At 36.8% G+C, this 17,992-nt stretch overlaps 1 protein-coding gene across 2 annotated transcripts in view; it reads left to right on the top strand.

Moving 5' to 3' along the window:
* LOC131691701 (glutamate receptor 1) overlaps positions 1-17,992 on the top strand; it is a 496,119-nt gene that overhangs the window by 277,633 nt on the left and 200,494 nt on the right. For both annotated transcript variants that reach the window (XM_058978296.1, XM_058978295.1), the window contains exon 3: positions 16,439-16,696. In XM_058978296.1, coding sequence (XP_058834279.1) covers positions 16,439-16,696 — 258 coding nt within the window. The remainder of the gene's footprint in view (positions 1-16,438; positions 16,697-17,992) is intronic.

The following is a 17,992-nucleotide window of genomic DNA, read 5'->3' as shown; positions in this document are numbered from 1 at the left end:
AAGCCGTACTGGAAGTTATATATTATCTTGTGTTTATTTAAAAATTCTAGAAATCGAGAGACCAACAGTTTTTCAAGAACTTTGTTGAAAACTGAGACTGTTGATATCGGACGATAGTTGCACGAGTCGCAAGGGTCTCCAGATTTGAAAATGGGGATTACTTTAGCTAATTTTAAACAGTTTGGATAACAGCCGGTTTCTAGTATTATATTGAAAATTTGGGTGAGGATGTTGACAAACGCGGTACAATTAGTTTTCAGAATACTGGGCGGAACATTATCGGGACCACAGCTATGGATTTTCTTGAGACCGTTGATTAATAAAATTACTTCATTGACGGTTGCAGGACGCATGTAGATCGTTTCACGTATGCGTAGCATATTGGCAAGCGGATCGGCTCTAGGAGTGGAGGGTATACTATCAGCCAGTTTTTTTTTCCTACGGTGGAGAAGTAGTCGTTCATGACTTCGCATACCACGCTAGCTTCGTCTATTCTAACACCATTGCATATCAAGCTGATGGAGTTCTCAACTTTAGAGCGACCGAAAATATTATTTATGTTTTTCCAGAGCTTCGAATGAGGTGTGTTAGTGAGAATATTTTCAAAATACGTTTTTTACAGCGTTTCTTCAAAACATCAACTTTTTTGTGACATGACGCAGTAGAGCTTTGAGGTGTTCGTCATTAGGATTGTTTTTGACCCTTCTTAGATAATTACTCTTAATTTTAATCATTGTCCACAGGTCAAAATTCATCCATGGGCAGTAGGCACCTTTACACTTAATAGTTTTGAGACTGTCTTCGAGCACTGTGTTAGTAGAGAATTATACATAGAAATAATACTATTAAAACACGCGTCCACATCATCAGTTACCATTTATAAAATTTGTGAAATCGTTATTAAGCTTTTCATGGTTGACAATGGTTTTTGTCAATTTTACAGGTTCTTTTCCTACTGCTAGTTTGTAGGAAGAAAATATTTGAGGATGGTCATTAACTGTCGTAAAAACAGTGTCATTCCGCAAACGTGGAACATCCTCAAGTCTACAAGCAACATGATCTAAAATGTTAGAACTGGCTGGGCGCGTCGTAAATGTGTTCGTACATGCGAATCCATATGACTTAAGGAGAGTTAAATATCTAGTAACAACATTATTGTTCGGGAGATTTACTGGTATGTTAACATCTCCTACAATAAAACATGGATGTGTATTTGAAGTTGTGGACAAGATATTTTCAAGTTTGTTTAGAAAGTTTCCAATGTCATACGAAGGGGGGCGATATAAACTGTGGATATCATAGTAAATTCGGCTGATACATAACTCGATATGAATATGATGAAAGCCGTCAGTGACTGCGCTACTTACTACTCTATGTGACATATTATTCCTTATATAGATTGCCAGTCCACCGTTTGATTGATCTCTGCATGAAAAAATTCTATTATATCCACGAACTTTGAAAATATCCTCATTTCCACATTTAACCACACGTTTCACCGATGACAACCACATCAATCATGTTATTACAGTGATCGAGGGTTCGTAAGATATTGTCAAACTTGTTAAGATCTTTCATACCTCGTATGTTCCATTGCAAAATATTTAAGAATTTGTTTTTGCTACTTGAAGCATTTTTATTGTAACTATCGATATCATCATGCAAGAAGTTGTTAATGTAACCCATTGGCATAAAATATAGGTTTATATGACATAACAAATGTATTTAGATTATATTATTATTTATTTGATGAAAAGCTGCCTCGTATATTCGATAAAACATTATTACGCTTTCTTTTTGGGGATGGGGAAATTTTCGATGCTCTATTTAAATGATCTCCTGAATCCAAGTTCTCCATGTGATAGCTAATAATGCGATTGAGGTCATTCCGATTCCTAATGAGTAAAGGTTTTGCTCTTTCATCCTTCTTTGCAAGGACAACTCCACCTCTACCTGACCACACATATTTAATATCAAGTTTTTCCTGACACTCGCGCATCTCATTCAAAAGTTCTAAACAAATCGGTGTTAACTCATCTCTTATTGCAACGTATGTAGGTTTTCCATTCATGAGTAAAGATTTATCGATCGTAGTAGATAATAGCCTACCAAACTCTTTCTTGTTTGCAAACAACTTTTCCTTATCTCCATTGTCTTTAAAAATCACTCTGATGGGAACCAGGCTATTAGTAACTTTATTCCCTGGCGACAACTTTGAAGCAGACATCACTGCATCGCGGCCTAAGGGCACACCAATGCAATTTGCAATTTTTATAACTAGACCGACTAAATCTTCGTTAGAAAGGAAAGGCACTCCCAAGATAATCGCGTTGTCAGAAACGTTTCCCCTTATGGTTTTATCTAAATTCGCTTCCAGTTTGTTCACATTGGTGGAGAGGCATGCCTGTGTTTGTTTTAAAGATTTTATCTCACGTTTTAGGGCCTCGTTTTCAGATCTCAAATCACCAAAATCTGATACAATTGCATCAAATTTTGATGAAAGGAAATCTTGCGAGGTTTCAATAGCAGAAGTTATGGACTTGAATTCCTCCCTCAAATTCTACATTTCGGAAGCCACAGCATTTGCAATAGTTTCCCTCAATTCAGCACCTATGGCAGAAACTATATCATTTTTATTATTTTGCATTAGAACGATTTGTTTGTAAATGTCAGAACAGCTAGGTGTGCAAAAGTACATGTTATCTTTTACACGACGAATGGCATTGCCGATAATATTACGACATTTATAGTGCGCACTTTTAAAACAGTATAAACAAGTAACGAGTTTGCTGGAATCAGCCTCCTTTTTATTGCATTCAACACAAATAACATTATCATTATCCATCACGAACAGGCAAAAAAATTTAAACGAACACTCTAAATAAGTTAAAAGTAGACGAAGCAACAATAAATGATTACAAATAAAATAAGGAAAAAAATGTATATATTGTAAAAGCAAAACGCTTTTAATCCACCTAACAGTGTGATGAGACATTTCTTATAACTCTTATCACTCTTCGGATATTATATTGTTTGAGAACATTTAGAACTTGATGCTTCGCGATGTTTTTGATAACACATACTACATGGGATAGTGGCAGGACTCAGAGAATCGCTCAAATCAGCATAGGACAACATCAGTGCTAGAAATCTCAAATCAAATCAATGGGAAGCGAAAAAATGGCCCAGAAAATAGACATAGCTACGAATTATTGTTAATGCTCTGTTAATAAAATATCTAAATTGTGGTGGGAAAACTGAATTTTCCTAAAGGGGTTATATATTGTACTGAGCCAAAAAAATCGCATTTTTTTAATCGATTTGAAGTTTATACTTTACTCAAATTTCCAACGCGACTGAGAACTAAGAAATCAACGCTTTTTCTTGAAAAGGGCGATACTAGCAGTGACACCATTCAAAGAAAATCAACAGTGAATATTTCCAGACTTTTATTTCCTATTTAAGAACTATTGTGTTTTTTATATCCTAGATTGCATGATTCAGTGATCGAAATCCAAAACTTCATGAAGTATTTGAAATTATTAAATTAAAATTTGTTTTTGCTATTGAAATTTACAAAATGATAGTATCGCCCCTTTGGCGATTGTTTACTTTTTCGGTCCCACCTATCAGCATTGAAGTATCGTTCTTACGTTATTTTACAATAACTACCGTTCTACACCACTGATTTCGTCCGGGTTTTTTTCAATAGCGATCATTGTTACTATTTACAGCTGGTATCAGCTTGATAATCCTAAAAAATACGAAAATGACAGTTTCGCTTCTAAACTGCTAGCAAAAAAAGTATCGCCCTGTTTGTTTGCATGGAGCGTGGAGGGCGAAACTTTAAATAAACAAACAAAAATACAGTTTCGCCCGTTGTATTTTTTGCTGTAGTTTAAGAAAGCAATATCGTAGAATCAAATTTTTTAGGTTAATTGGTTGCGTTTCAAAGCCCTCATTCGCATGTATGAAAAAAGCCTTATGTTTACATTTGTAAGTATCGCCATTTTCACAAAAAAGGGTTGAAATGAAATCGCAGCTCCTGATATCACGCTATCTCTGAAGTGCATGCGTGCATAGTTCCAAATTTTACTTCGACATCGACTTTTTCTAAAGGTGACTTCCCAGTAGTATCCTTGATTTGAATTATTATCGCTAATCCTAATGCCAAAGAACTTGAATGCTCTCGAAAACGAACCGTTTGGGAAAGTCATCATCGTTACTGGAATTTTCATTTTCACGAAACTTTTCGATAACCTTCCGTCACTTGCGTTAATGCACTGTGTGCACAGTGCTCTGAAAATCTAGCGAAATCGTCTTAGGGCAGCTATCTGCGCGGCGAGTAAAGTAAAGAATACTAAAAATTAATTTCTATTCCATAATTTTCAGTTCAGCAATTCGAGAGATCGTGCTCACCGCAAGCCATGAAAAATAGACTACGTTGTGAAGCGACGGTCACTATTTATTAAAAAATCACGGCTAAATAAAAAAAATACTATTAAAAAAATTCAAATAGTTTATAATTTTCACAAACTTATTAAGAAAAATTGTTTAATAATCTTTCGTAATATTGTGTAAGAAAAAAGCTGAAAATTTCAGTATTTTCTCTATCTGCAACATATTAACCCTTAAGTAAACCAATTAATTGGTATACGAATTGGAATAGGTTCGCCAAATTTTGGAAGAAGTCTATAAAAAAAACCCCTTGAAAATTACCTAAAAATTGTTGTAGTTCGATACAATAAAAAATCCCCAAAAATGAAATGTACCTATTAATGTGAAACACAGTGAATAATACATACAATAAAGACCCATTTTTATCAATCTAATGGTGTATTTTAGGCTGACAAAATGGGGATATTGACTAAATCGGGCATTGTATGGTGTTAAACCCCAAAACCTTCTCTGGGCTACGCCGTTGCTTGGAGTTATTTATTTCGCTTTTCATTTTCCGATATGTTTCAGATCGATCCGATGGTCATTAGTTAGAAAAATTGCAGTCAGAAGGTTCGCACAAATGAACATTTTTGCACTGATAAGTTATCAAGTTCCTTCCAGACAACTTGGAAGTGTTCGGTGATTATTTCTAGCGGTTGTAGATAGAAAAAATGAAATACAAAATTCGATTTGTCGAAGTAATGTTTGGCTTATTTCAATGGATTATTTCTATATTGAACAATAAATAGGCGACAAAGAGTAATCCACAAACAACAAGCCATAACTTTTAAAGTATTCAAAATAGATATTTGAAGTCTTCAGTAAAGTTATTCGCAAAAGTAAGAGCTACAAATTTGTAGAAGGCATCATTTCGATATAATCACTTCCAAGAAAATTTGTGAAAATATCTCACTCATAGGGGGATTAATCAGCAAAAGCACAATACCAAAAGCAAGGGCATATTTCCTCCATTAAATTCTCCGAAGATACTATTGACCTAAAATAAGCCGTTTTGGCGTTAATAATAGATTACATGTTTTTGGTCATATTTCTGGCAATGGGAAATGATAAAACGTGTTTAATCCACCTAACAGTGTGATGAGACATTTCTTATAACTCTTATCACTCTTCGGATATTATATCGTTTGAGAGCATTTAGAACTTGATGCTTCGCGATGTTTTTGATAACACATACTACATGGGATAGTGGCAGGACTCAGAGAATCGCTCAAATCAGCACAGGACAACATCAGTGCTAGGAATCTCAAACCAAATCAATGGGAAAGCGAAAAAATGGCCCATAAAATAGACATACCAACGAATTATTGTTAATGCTCTGTTAATAAAATATCTATATTGTGGTGGGAAAACTGAATTTTCCTAAAGGGGTTATATATTGTACTGAAACAAAAAAAACGAATTTTTTTGAATCGATTTGAAGTTTATATTTTACTCAAATTTCCAACGCGACTGAGAACTAAGAAATCAACGCTTTTTCTTGAAAAGGGCGATACTAGCAGTGATACCATTCAAAGAAAATCAACAGTGTATATTTCCAGACTTGGTTTTATTTCCTATTTAAGAACTATTGTATTTTTTTACATTCTAGATTGCATGATTCAGTGATCGAAACCCAAAACTTCATAAAGTATTTGAAATTATTAAATTAAAATTTGTTTTTGCTATTGAAATTGACAAAATGATAGTATCGCCCCTTTGGCGATTGTTTACTTTTTCGGTCCCATCTATCAGCATTGAAGTATCGCCCTTACGTTTTTTTACAATAACTACCGTTTTACACCACCGATTTCGTCCGGGTTTTTTCAATAGAGATCATTGTTACTATTTACAGCTGGTATCAGTTTGATAATCCTAAAAAATACGAAAATAACAGTTTCGCCTCTAAACTGCTAGCAAAAAAAGTATCGCCCTGTTTGTTTGCATGGAGCGTGGAGGGCGAAACTTTAAATAAACAAACAAAAATACAGTTTCGCCTGTTGTACTTTTTGCTGTAGTTTAAGAAAGCAGTATCGTAGAATCCAAACTTTTAGGTTAATTTGTTGCGTTTCAAAGCCCTCATTCGCATGTATCTATGTTTACATTTGTAAGTATCGCCCTTTTCACAAAAAAAGCGTTGAAATGAAATCGCAGCTCCTGATATCACGCTATCTCTGAAGTACATGCGTGCATAGTTTCAAATTTTACTTCGACATCGACTTTTTCTAAAGGTGACTTCCCAGTAGTATTCTTGATTTGAATTATTATCGCTAATCCTAATGCAAAAGAACAAATAAAAACCACACGAAAACGAACCGTTTGGGAAAATCATCATCATTAGTGGAATTTTCATTTTCACGAAACTTTTCGATAACCTTCCGTCACTTGCGTTAATGCACTGGGTGCACAGTAGGGTGACAGGAAAAAATGACCCCTATCGGCCCACCTCTGCGTCGATTCCTAGTCCCACCAGGAGTACTTGCACCAAATTTGAAGCAAATCGGACAAGTCCAACTACCGCACCAACGGGCCTGAAGTTTGTATGGGAATTTTCAATAATGTACATAGAGAAAACCCACCAGCACACATTTTCGCCGCTAGGTGGCACTGTATGCATCGTATTATCACTGTAAGTGAAAATAAGAAGGATAATTGAATTATCTACAACTTAGTCGAAGACTGCAAGTAAATCCGACTTTGTTAAAAGAAGTTATTAAACTTTTAATGAAGTGATGTCTGAGTCAGTTTTGCATGGGGCCTGATAGTGCGTGGTTGTGTATCAGTACTCGATTCACACGAACTAAACATTTTTGTGAAATAATCGTTGGGTTTAGCTCAATGGTATGTTCAGAAGAATTATAGTAAATAATACGAGTCATGCTTTGATTAGAAAATTTTAGTTCCACCTGTTACCGCATAGAGGGCGCCAACACTAACTTTTCAACGGAGAGAGATAGAAATTTGGTGTCTTCTATAAAGGTATAGAACAGGCATTTTTCAGTATTTCTTCTGAACATCTTGATACTCTATCTCTCTTATATGAAAAGTTAGTAGTGGCGCCCTCTATGCGGTCACAGGTGGAACTAAAATTTTCTAACCAAAACATAACTCGTATTATTTACTATAATTCTTGTAAACATACTATTCCGCTAAATCTAACCATCATTTCACAAAAATATATAGTTCGCGGGACTCGAGTACTGATACACAACCATGCACTGCTAGGCCCCATGCAAAACTGACTCAGACATCACTTCGTTAAAAGTTTAATAACTTCTTTTAACATAGCCGGATTTACTAGCAGTCTTCGACTAAGTTGTAGATAATTAAAATATCTTTCTTATTTTCACTTACAGTGATAATACAATGTATACAGTGCCCCCTAGCGGCGAAAATACGATCTAGTGAGTTTTCTTCATGTAAATTGTTGAAAAATCCAATATAAACTTCAGGCACGTTGGTCCGGTAGTTAGACTTGTCCGATTTGCTTCAAATTTGGTACAAGTACTCCTGGTGGGACTAGGAATCGACTCAGGGGTGGGCCGATTGAGTTTTCAAAAATTCATCATTTTTCTGGGCAGCCTAGTGCACAGTGCTTTAAAAATCTAGCGAAATCGTCTTAGGGCACCAGCGGGTCTGTAAAGAATACTAAATATTAATTTCTATTCCATGCTTTTCAGTTCAGCAATTCGAGAGATCGTGCTCACCGCAAGCCATGAAAAATAGACTACGTTGTGAAGCGATGGTCACTATTTATTAAAAAATCACGGTTGAATAAAAAATAAAACTATTAAAAAATTTCAAATAGTTTATAATTTTCACAAACTTATTAGGAAAAATTGTTTAATAAGCTTTCGTAATATTGTGTAGGAAAAAAGCTGAAAATTTGAAAATAAATCTGAGGATTATGATTGATTACAGAACTCTGGAATTTTATATTGGAATGTTTTCAGGCAGGAATTTGATATTGATGCTATTAGACAACTGTGAAATCAAGATCAATAGATCAGTTACATATCAGGACCCCATTCCGACAATTTATCAAAAGTCCTCATGATGTTTACAACAACAGAATATCAATCTACGGATCAGATAATGTTATTGTAATATTGAATTGAATCAGTCTGCATCAATAAATTTTCAACTCCAATCCAATATTTTTTTTTGGTGTGGGGGGGGGGGCTGTATGGCGTTAAACCCCAAAACCTTCTCTTGGCTACGCCGTTGCTTGGAGTTATTTATTTCGCTTTTCATTTTCCGAAAGGTTTCAGATCTATCCGATGGTCATAAGTTAGAAAAATTGCAGTCAGAAGGTTCGCATAAATGTACATTTTTGCACTGATAAGTTATCAAGTTCCTTTCAGACAACTTGGAAGTGTTCGGTGATTATTTCTAGTGGTTGTAGATAGAAAAATGAAATACAAAATTCGATTTATCGAAATAATGTTTGGCTTATTTCAATGGATTATTACTATATTGAACAATAAATAGGCGACGAAGAGTAATCCACAAACAACAAGCCATAACTTTTAAAGTATTCAAAATAGATATTTGAAGTCTTCAGTAAAGTTATTCGCAAAAGTAAGAGCTACAAATTTGCTGAAGGCATCATTTCGTTATAATCACTTCCAAGAAAATTTGAGAAAATATCTCACTCATAGGGGGATTAATCAGCAAAAGCACAATACCAAAAGAAAGGACATATTACCTCCATTAAATTCTCCGAAGATACAATTGACCTAAAATAAGCCGTTTTGGCGTTAATAATAGATTACATGTTTTTGGTCATATTTCTGGCAAAGGGAAATGATAAAAATCTTTCGTCCGCATTTAATGTTAAATATCTCTTTTGATAATAGTCCGATTTCAAAAATCTATAGCTTGTTCGAAAGGTATTCGTTAAAGCTGTCTAAAAACATATAAATTGGTAATCTATATTGTCAATTTCTGCAGATAATTTAAAAAAACTGCAAAAAACACCATTTTTACGCATTCAAACATTTATATCTTAAAAACTAAACATCAGAATCAAAAACAAATTAAAAGCGTTCATACTGTTTTTTAGTTCTTTCATTTAAAATTGGTTTGGATAAGATCGGTTCAGCCATTGCTGAGAAACACGAATGAGAATTTGTCCGTTACATACACACACACACAGACACACACACACACACACAGACATTGTCCCAAATCGTCGAGCTGAGTCGATTGGTATATAAGACTCGGCCCTCCGGGCCTCGGAAAAATCTTGAAAGTTTGAGCGAATTCTATACATTTCTTTTATAAGAAATGTAAAACAGTATTTGCTTCTGAAAGAATCAACAGGCAGAAGGTGATGCTATACTATCTTGTGCCATCAAGCAATCATGGAGCACGCAATACCTACCTTGTACCAATCAGAAATGCATATGCTGGAGTAATAAAAATACTAGGTGATTGGTCTTCACTTATAGGGCCACACTACACAACCAACCGTACTGAAAGCTGACCACCGGGGCTACTTGCTTCGCTTTGGTTACAGCACTTTCAAGAGACGATACTTTTGGAGCCTTGCCGTCAAGGGAGACCCTTTTAACCTTACTAGGAAGTTTAGGAGAAGAGATGTTCCTATTTTTTCTACGACTTTTAGGCCTCTAGTAGTTGTTCCCTTTTGTGGGTCATCAGCCTCGCTTTTGGTAAGAAGCAAGAAAACATACAGGTTCGTTACAGATGATGGCGTAGCATTCTTTGACATTTCTGCGAAAGAACGCTTGGAACGTTCCGCAAGAGAACTTGGTCTAGATTATGAATAATATACCTCTTATTCATAAAACTATCCGTGTTTCCAAAAACTAGTTCGCCCGAATATATGCATGGCGTTACATTCGAATGATTGGTTGCGCTACTGTTGTTATTCCCTGGACACATTTAGTTTTTGTTACGATTCTTGTTCATAGTCTGGGAATACACAGCCGATAATCAAACGGTGTTCATGATTTCAGGAGCTTATTCGCAATTTTTGTTCTTTCTCATCACGTTACCGTGCTATTTTATTCATGAGGTTACTGTCTGATTTTTCATTCAGACTAGCGGGAGTTATGTTTATGATTTCAGGTATTAGTCGTATTTCTATTCGCGTTATCGTGATATTCTAGTCATGAGTACAGTAATTCATTTTCATGATTTCAGGAACTTTGTCATGATTTTATTAATTTCTAATCACGTTGTCGTTATATTTTAGCCCTAATAGTTTTCGTATATCTACTGCTCGTACCTACGACTCGTCGCCAGGCTTGTTATTTGCTCACACAATGTGCCACAAAGAGAGGAATACACCGAAAAAAAAGAGCCACACAAAAACACTGCGATGTGCAGAACGACCGCACAAAGAGAAACTTGAAGAGCTGCACAATTTCGTTTAAAGAGTCACCTTGAAGAGCCACTTTTATGTGCCTCCCCTCACTGGCAAGTAGGTAGGAAGGCAAATCAAACTACAATTCAGATAAAGTTTGATAGGAAGAACGGTTTTAAAATGTTTTTTGATTGCCTTTTCTACCACCGTGCGCGTGGGACCAAGATACACACTAAAGAGCCTCTTTATTTGTACATTTTGAGATGTGCAGCCAAGGAGCAGAATGTACGTATGAGAGCAACACACATCGGAGTGAAGAGGTTTATTGTGAAAGAGAAGAGTGCAAAGAGCGTTTTTTTATTTTTCTCTTTATTTGCTCTGAGGTGCATTATACCCCTGCTCGTCGCTGGCAGCTGGACATTAGGGTGGGACAAAAAATAGATTCCAGCTCCGAGCATTCCTCCAGGAGTCGCCCATTACTTCCTAAAAATAAATCGTTATGTGGCTTGTATAGGAAATTTAACAAAGAAAAAATGTCTCGAAAACCACGAAACGATCTGATGCTTAAGAAAAAAGTTATTAAGCAGAAACCGATTGATGCTCTGACGATTGATAAAATATTCATTTTTTTCTAGCACCACTGCTGTTGGTTGTCCAATTATACGCAATTTTGTTTTAATTCTCTCTTAACGTATTTAAATCGTTTATCTATACTATTTGGTCACTTCGCAAGGTTTTGAGGGATAAATTGAGGCTTCTTTTTACATAATAAGAGAAAGTTAAAAATTTTGTATATAATTAGACCGTCAGAAGCAGTGATGCTATGAAAAGTGAAATTTTCATCAATCTTCAGGGCATCAATCGGTTTTTGTTTCATAACTTTTTCCACAAGCATCAGATCGTTTTGCAGTCTTCTAGACTTTATTTCCTTGACAAATTTCCTATAAAAATCAGACATCTGTTTATTTTTAGGAGATAACGGGCGACTCTTGGAAGTATTAATTTGCAAAAGACAATTTTTCTATACGAAATCCCATGTAAACTTTAAACCGTGGGCGCAAAAATATAGTTTCACCGATCGAGTTAAAAATTTGCAGAGTTGTTCTGGGAGCTAAATGGGACCCAAAAAGTTACTCGGAGCCAAATTTTATTTTTTTCATATAACCATGTCCCACTCTGCTGGACATTGCATGAAAAAATGCACGGAACAAAAATGATTCCACGAATAATTTTGTAAAACAGTTCATGTGAAAATTTCATTACAATGATGCATGAAATTTAAAATGATTACGAATATTTTCTAAATGTCACAAGCACGCAAAATGGATCGTAAATCAAGTACTAGGTACCATGAACCAGTTCGCGAATACATTTCACGATTGTGTGAACCATTTCCGAGCACGGATATTGGATTGTTACTAATATATTGGGCATTATGTTCATGAAAACATTTGAAATATTTGATGATTTTGTGAATAATTTGGCGAGCACTGTTGGGCAGACGTCACTATTGTACTAGGAATCATAAACCAGTTCACGAACACTTGAATAATATTTTATGATTTCATGAACTATTTCACGGACACGCATAGCCAGTCGTGACTATTATATTAGGAATCATAAACAAGTTCACGGATACGTGAATGATATTTTATGATTGTGTGAACTATTTCATGAGTACAAAAATTGGATCATGACCAATATAGTAGCATTCATTAATTAGTTCTCGGGAATTGAATGGATTCTGAATAAAATTCCGAGTTTAGTTTACCAATCTATGAATAGCGTCATAACTCAACTTTTGGTTTTATAAATAATATTCAAAAATTTGTGAACTAGTTCATATACACAAAATCGATTTGATAATGAATGGCGTAAACTGACTGAAGTTCATTAATCAAAAACAAATATGTTCACTAATAAAAGCGTTATGGGGACGTTTCTGTAGAGAAATTGAAAAATATCAGACTTCCCAAATGAACATCGAACACCATGTTCGCTTTAGTTCTATGCTCATCTTAAACCCACACTTCGTGTGCAAACTTGAACGCGCTAATGCGTACCAAAACAGGTACACATGTTCGTCTGCACAACCGAACCCCGTGTACGTACGCGGTGTTCGTACACACAGGTTCTTGAAACTAGTTTTCTCTTTCTATCACTCATCATCACTAGTGTTGACTCATTCTGTTTTGTGTGTGCCGTTCTTGTGTACGCACACGGTGTACGTACACGGTGTTTAAACCTAAGTTTGCACATCGTTCGCTTGGGTTCGGTGTTCGAGGCGAACCTTTACGCAAAGGCAAAGAAAGTTTGAACATTGAACGCGTGCGCAAAATTTTGTACACAGGTGCAAACTTATCGATGTTCATGGGAAGACTGAAAAATATTATAAAGCACATGATTTTTGTTCATGGTCGTGTTTTCGTTACGTAAAAGCGTAATTGTTTCAGAATTCATGGCATTCATTTATTCTCAATTTTGAGAAAAAAAACATTTTTCCGTGTAGTTTCGAAAGATACACAAGGCTTTAAAAATAGTTGTATTTTTAAACCAACTGTGAGCGTGTGTTGTACACAATCCATTATTGTTTTTTTTTTTAAATTGGCACAATCAGGATGGTTTTCAAGCTGTCCACATTTTGTAGAAGTTTTTGAGCACCACAAAATGATCATTTTCGAAAACCGTCATATCTTGCACAATGTTCAGTCTTTCCATACGTCTTTTGTCCGGGAGAACTTCAGAACTTACTGTATTTGATAAAGCTCTTCTACGGTTTATAAACAATTAAATTCACATTACTTTTAAGGTATGAGAAAGTTATATTGAAGAAAACTGGTTTTGAGAAGTTTTTTAAGTTGTTTTATTTCTCGATATTCTGCATTCATGTAACCTTCATATTTTCATCAAAATTGTTTAAAATAAAGGGTGCTCCACATCAAATTGGTTCTTGGAAAAACACTGTAGAAAATTACCTAGTAATCTGATCCTTTTCAAACTTTCAGGCAATTAAATATAAACTATTAGTAAGCTTTTTGCATATTTATGTCATTCAACTTCAATGCCGTAACTATACGCTCGCACGTTATACTTAACTTCACTCATTAGGTTCTGAACAAGATCTGGCTGCAGTTTCTTCTGTACGGAAATTCACTTTTTCTTCGTGTCTTCCTCTGATTTGACCTTGGGATGTCTCCATAGTGCCTGCTCCATGATTGCCCAGTATTTTTCGATGAGTCTTAGTTCCGGTGCGTTGTTGGTCCTTGTCTTCGGGTATGAAAGTGACCGCGTTGACTTCGTACCACTAACATAGGATAACATTTGAATAGTGGCACGAAGCTAGATCGACCCAGAAAATTGTAAGGCCCGCATGTTGCTTCAACAGAGGAAACAGCCGCGTCTGAAGACACTTTTTGGTTAAGATCTCTCCGTTTACAGTTCCGGTAGTCACGAAATGCGCACAACGTTTGCCACATGAACAGATTGCTTGCCACATCATGAATTAATTGGCAAACTTTGCAAGTTTCTGCCTCCTTACTTCCTCCGGAACATCAGACTTGTGCTGAGCGATGAAGAACAGTAGCCCCGGAAGCTTCCGGAAGTCCAGCTTGACGTAAGTCTTCTCATCCATGATGAGACAATGAGGCTTCATCAGCATCTGCGTGTACTGTTTCCGGGCCAGTGACTTTCCCACCGTATTTTGCCGTTCGGCATTATTTGGTGCCTTCGGCAGTTTGTACGTTTACGGTCCTTAGGTCTCTGATTGAAAAACTTAGACAGATTCAACATTTTAGCCACATGCCTAACTGAACCACTGGGATTACGTTTAAACGCATTCACTACACGCTTGTGATCCTGATCACTTATAGAACATCCATTCTGACCTCAATTCTCTTTCCGTTCGATGCTCAGAATTTGGTAGTAACGTTAATTCACACGACACACCGTTGACGAAAAACTGACAGCGATAAAAATACAGTACACAAACAATACACTCTAAACTACTTCTATTCAAATTTTCAAGAGAAAATACCCAATGCGTTATTTTCTACAGCGGTTTTTCCGCAATGCAATTTGATATGGGACACCCTTTAACATTATCAACAACTTTGCTGAAGGCACCAAATCTCTTACTATTTTGGAAGAGTTCATTCTCCATAATTACTTCTAGGAGAATCAATCAATAAATTTTTTATATTAAAAGATGCACTGTTTTATGTTCGAAAAAACTTCTTCAAAGTTGTTAAACCATCATAGTTGATTATTTCAAAATCATGTGATCTTGACCGCTGAAAAAGTTTTCGAACATTTATTCCACCTTAAAAGCTCGTATTCTTTGAATTTATGGAGATATTATACAAGACGATAATCTATAGCGCTTCGAAAACTGTTCCATATTAATTCTCCGTGTTTGTAGATAATAATAGCAACTTTACTTATTGAAATCTTTTTCTAAAGAAATTTCTGTTTGACGTGGACAAACATCTCATTAAATTGTCGTGAAAAAGCAGGATAAAAATCCTGCAAAACTTAATCACATTTCGTTGTGCAAAGTACATCCCCACGTCGAAAACAAAGACGTAGCTCTACCTCAAAAAAAGAAAGCATAATCGCTCACATTAAACAGTTCCGCTCAATTGCGGCTACTCAATCATGAACTCAACTGATTCAGGAGCCTACGAAAAAAGATCTTTTAGAGTAAGTACACCTAAAGGAAACGAGGATAATAAAATGTTCCTACTCTATTGATTCTGCTCCATTAATAAGAAAAACTTGAACAAGTTCATTTATAATATAACTTGGCCTCTTAAGGGGAAATGCTACTGCAAACGCGCGACGACGCAGGCTCGTGCTCGTGAAGCTCGCAGTTTCTTTAAGCTGCTTGAACTGAAATGCGGCTGCCGTCGTCGCCGATGCTCCCGAGACAGCTCGTTTTGTTAGTACATATTGAATAAATGCAAATTAGTTTTTCGCTTGCCAGTGACTCCGGTAGGTCCGGACGAGGATTCCTCTATTTTTTATTTCTATCCTGTCCGTCGCGTTTCATTTCTTCAGAAGCAGACGTCGCGAAGATGTTTAACGAGATTTTTTGATTGGCGTATCACATAATTGCTTTCTATTAGCAATTTCGCGCTGAGATTTTTTATCAATTTTTTATGCTATTTGAATCAGAATTTTCCGCGGCGGATTGTGTTTTCTTCCAATCTGCTTAGCAAGGATATAAAATAATTAGATATTTAAAATGAACGCAGCTAGTTTCACAATATAATTTTGCTTTGCAATTTAGTAACTGAGTTTTTGGTAAAGCGGTATGCTCATCAGTACAGCTTTCAGTGTTCAAATACACTAACTTTTCCCTCCGCTAAGCTTCAACAAACATACGAGCAAGTGTTTTAACTAATTGAAATTCTGCAGTTAGAAAGCACTGTACCATTTGCCAAGGAAACAAATAAATATGTACATTCCTCATCCCTCCAGAAAAAAAAATAAATTGTTTCATCAAAAAACAGCATTGTCAGCTCATCCACCATTACCTCAACTTCCCTGTGGTCCCCCTGCTTTACAAAACGATCCGCAATCTGTCGCACTCTAATATTATTAAATAATCTCTGACTTATCTTCGTTTGTCTCTTTTTTGTCCCTTTCTCTCTCTCTCTTTCTCTCTTGCAGTATGTAATCAATTTTCCCGCGGCGTGTTCGCCATGCTCGGTGCCGTCTCGCCGGATTCCTTCGACACGCTGCACTCGTACAGCAACACATTCCAGATGCCGTTCGTCACGCCCTGGTTCCCGGAGAAGGTCCTGACGCCGTCGTCCGGTTTTCTCGACTTCGCCATCAGTATGCGGCCCGATTACTACCAGGCCATCATCGACACGGTGCGGTACTACGGCTGGGATCGGATCATCTACATGTACGATTCGCACGACGGTAAGTTCCAACCGAGTTCTCGGTGCAGCAAGCTCTCTAGTTAATCCGAACGTGAAGCGGCTGCCGGAACCGGTGTCTTCATCCCTGCCAAGTGAAAATGATTTTATCACAGATAATGTTATTTTGATGAAATTTTGCGCTCCAATTTCGCCGCCAAGAATGGGGGATGGAAGGGGGGGCAGAAATTTGGATCATGCTACGTCATATCGAGCGAAACGGGGGGGGGGGGGACCCGATGTTCCGACACGGTCGAGGGGAAATACAAACTGGCGATAAAATATTAAATTAAATTCCCGCCTGAGTAATCCATCACGACGCGGCAATGTCTGCCTGCGATGGATGCCAGCGGATGCCGGCCGAGTCGGATGGGATGCTGCTGTCGCTGGGTATGTTTTGAAGTTTTCCATGTTAACGCGATTATTTGTGCCGACATGCCAGGGGAACCCGTCGTTCGGTGAGCCGTGCTAACTGATTAACGAACTAACGCCCGGTTGATGGAGGTAAACAACTTTCGTGACGAATAGTGCAGCAGCGCCATCACGGGGGAAAGCCGGGGAAATTAATCATTTTACGTGTTCCGTGGCGAATGTTCGGCAATCCGGTGCGAGGCAGTGCGAATATTCGTGGATTGCAGAATGACGATTACCATGTTTCCCAACATGCTAAAAGTAATCCAACTCAGACTGCCCATGGGAAAAAATTCCTGGAGTGGACATTATTTCTGTTGAGTTCTATAAACCAATGAATTACGTATTGGAAAATAATGTCTTCTTTAACTAACCAGATCTACGAAACAGAAATTGTAGTTACGCCACTAAGGCTCCATATAGTTAGTGAAGTTTATTTTAATTCACAATTCCAGTCCAATCTAATTAGCAGATTGAGCTAGGTAAGCTACACTCAGTCATATCAGTTGCCAGCTCTTTTCTAGTTGCACAGAGAAAGTCATTGTCTCACAGGACCACTTCATAGACGGAAAGTTTTCAAAATCATTTAACATTATATGCAACACAGGCTTCGCTATGCAGAGCAGTACTGGTGCCACGTTGCACTGCAGATGCTCCCTGTCCGATATGTGTGGAAACTCAGTAACTGGTTGGTACAAAGCACCGAATTCACAGGGAGTAGCAACACTTCGAATTCGTAATGGTTGCTGGTTATGCAGCTGCAGTATCTATTAGTGAGGCTGATGATATGAAGCATAATTATGCATAATTTAATTTTTAGAAGCTATTTGAAGGCCATAACTTCAATGTTTTCTTGCAAAATTAGATCAAAAACTTCATCCGACGGCAC

Source organism: Topomyia yanbarensis, chromosome 3, assembly GCF_030247195.1.
Source record: "Topomyia yanbarensis strain Yona2022 chromosome 3, ASM3024719v1, whole genome shotgun sequence".
NCBI lineage: Eukaryota > Metazoa > Arthropoda > Insecta > Diptera > Culicidae > Topomyia > Topomyia yanbarensis.
This window is presented reverse-complemented; position numbering and strand designations above follow the sequence as displayed.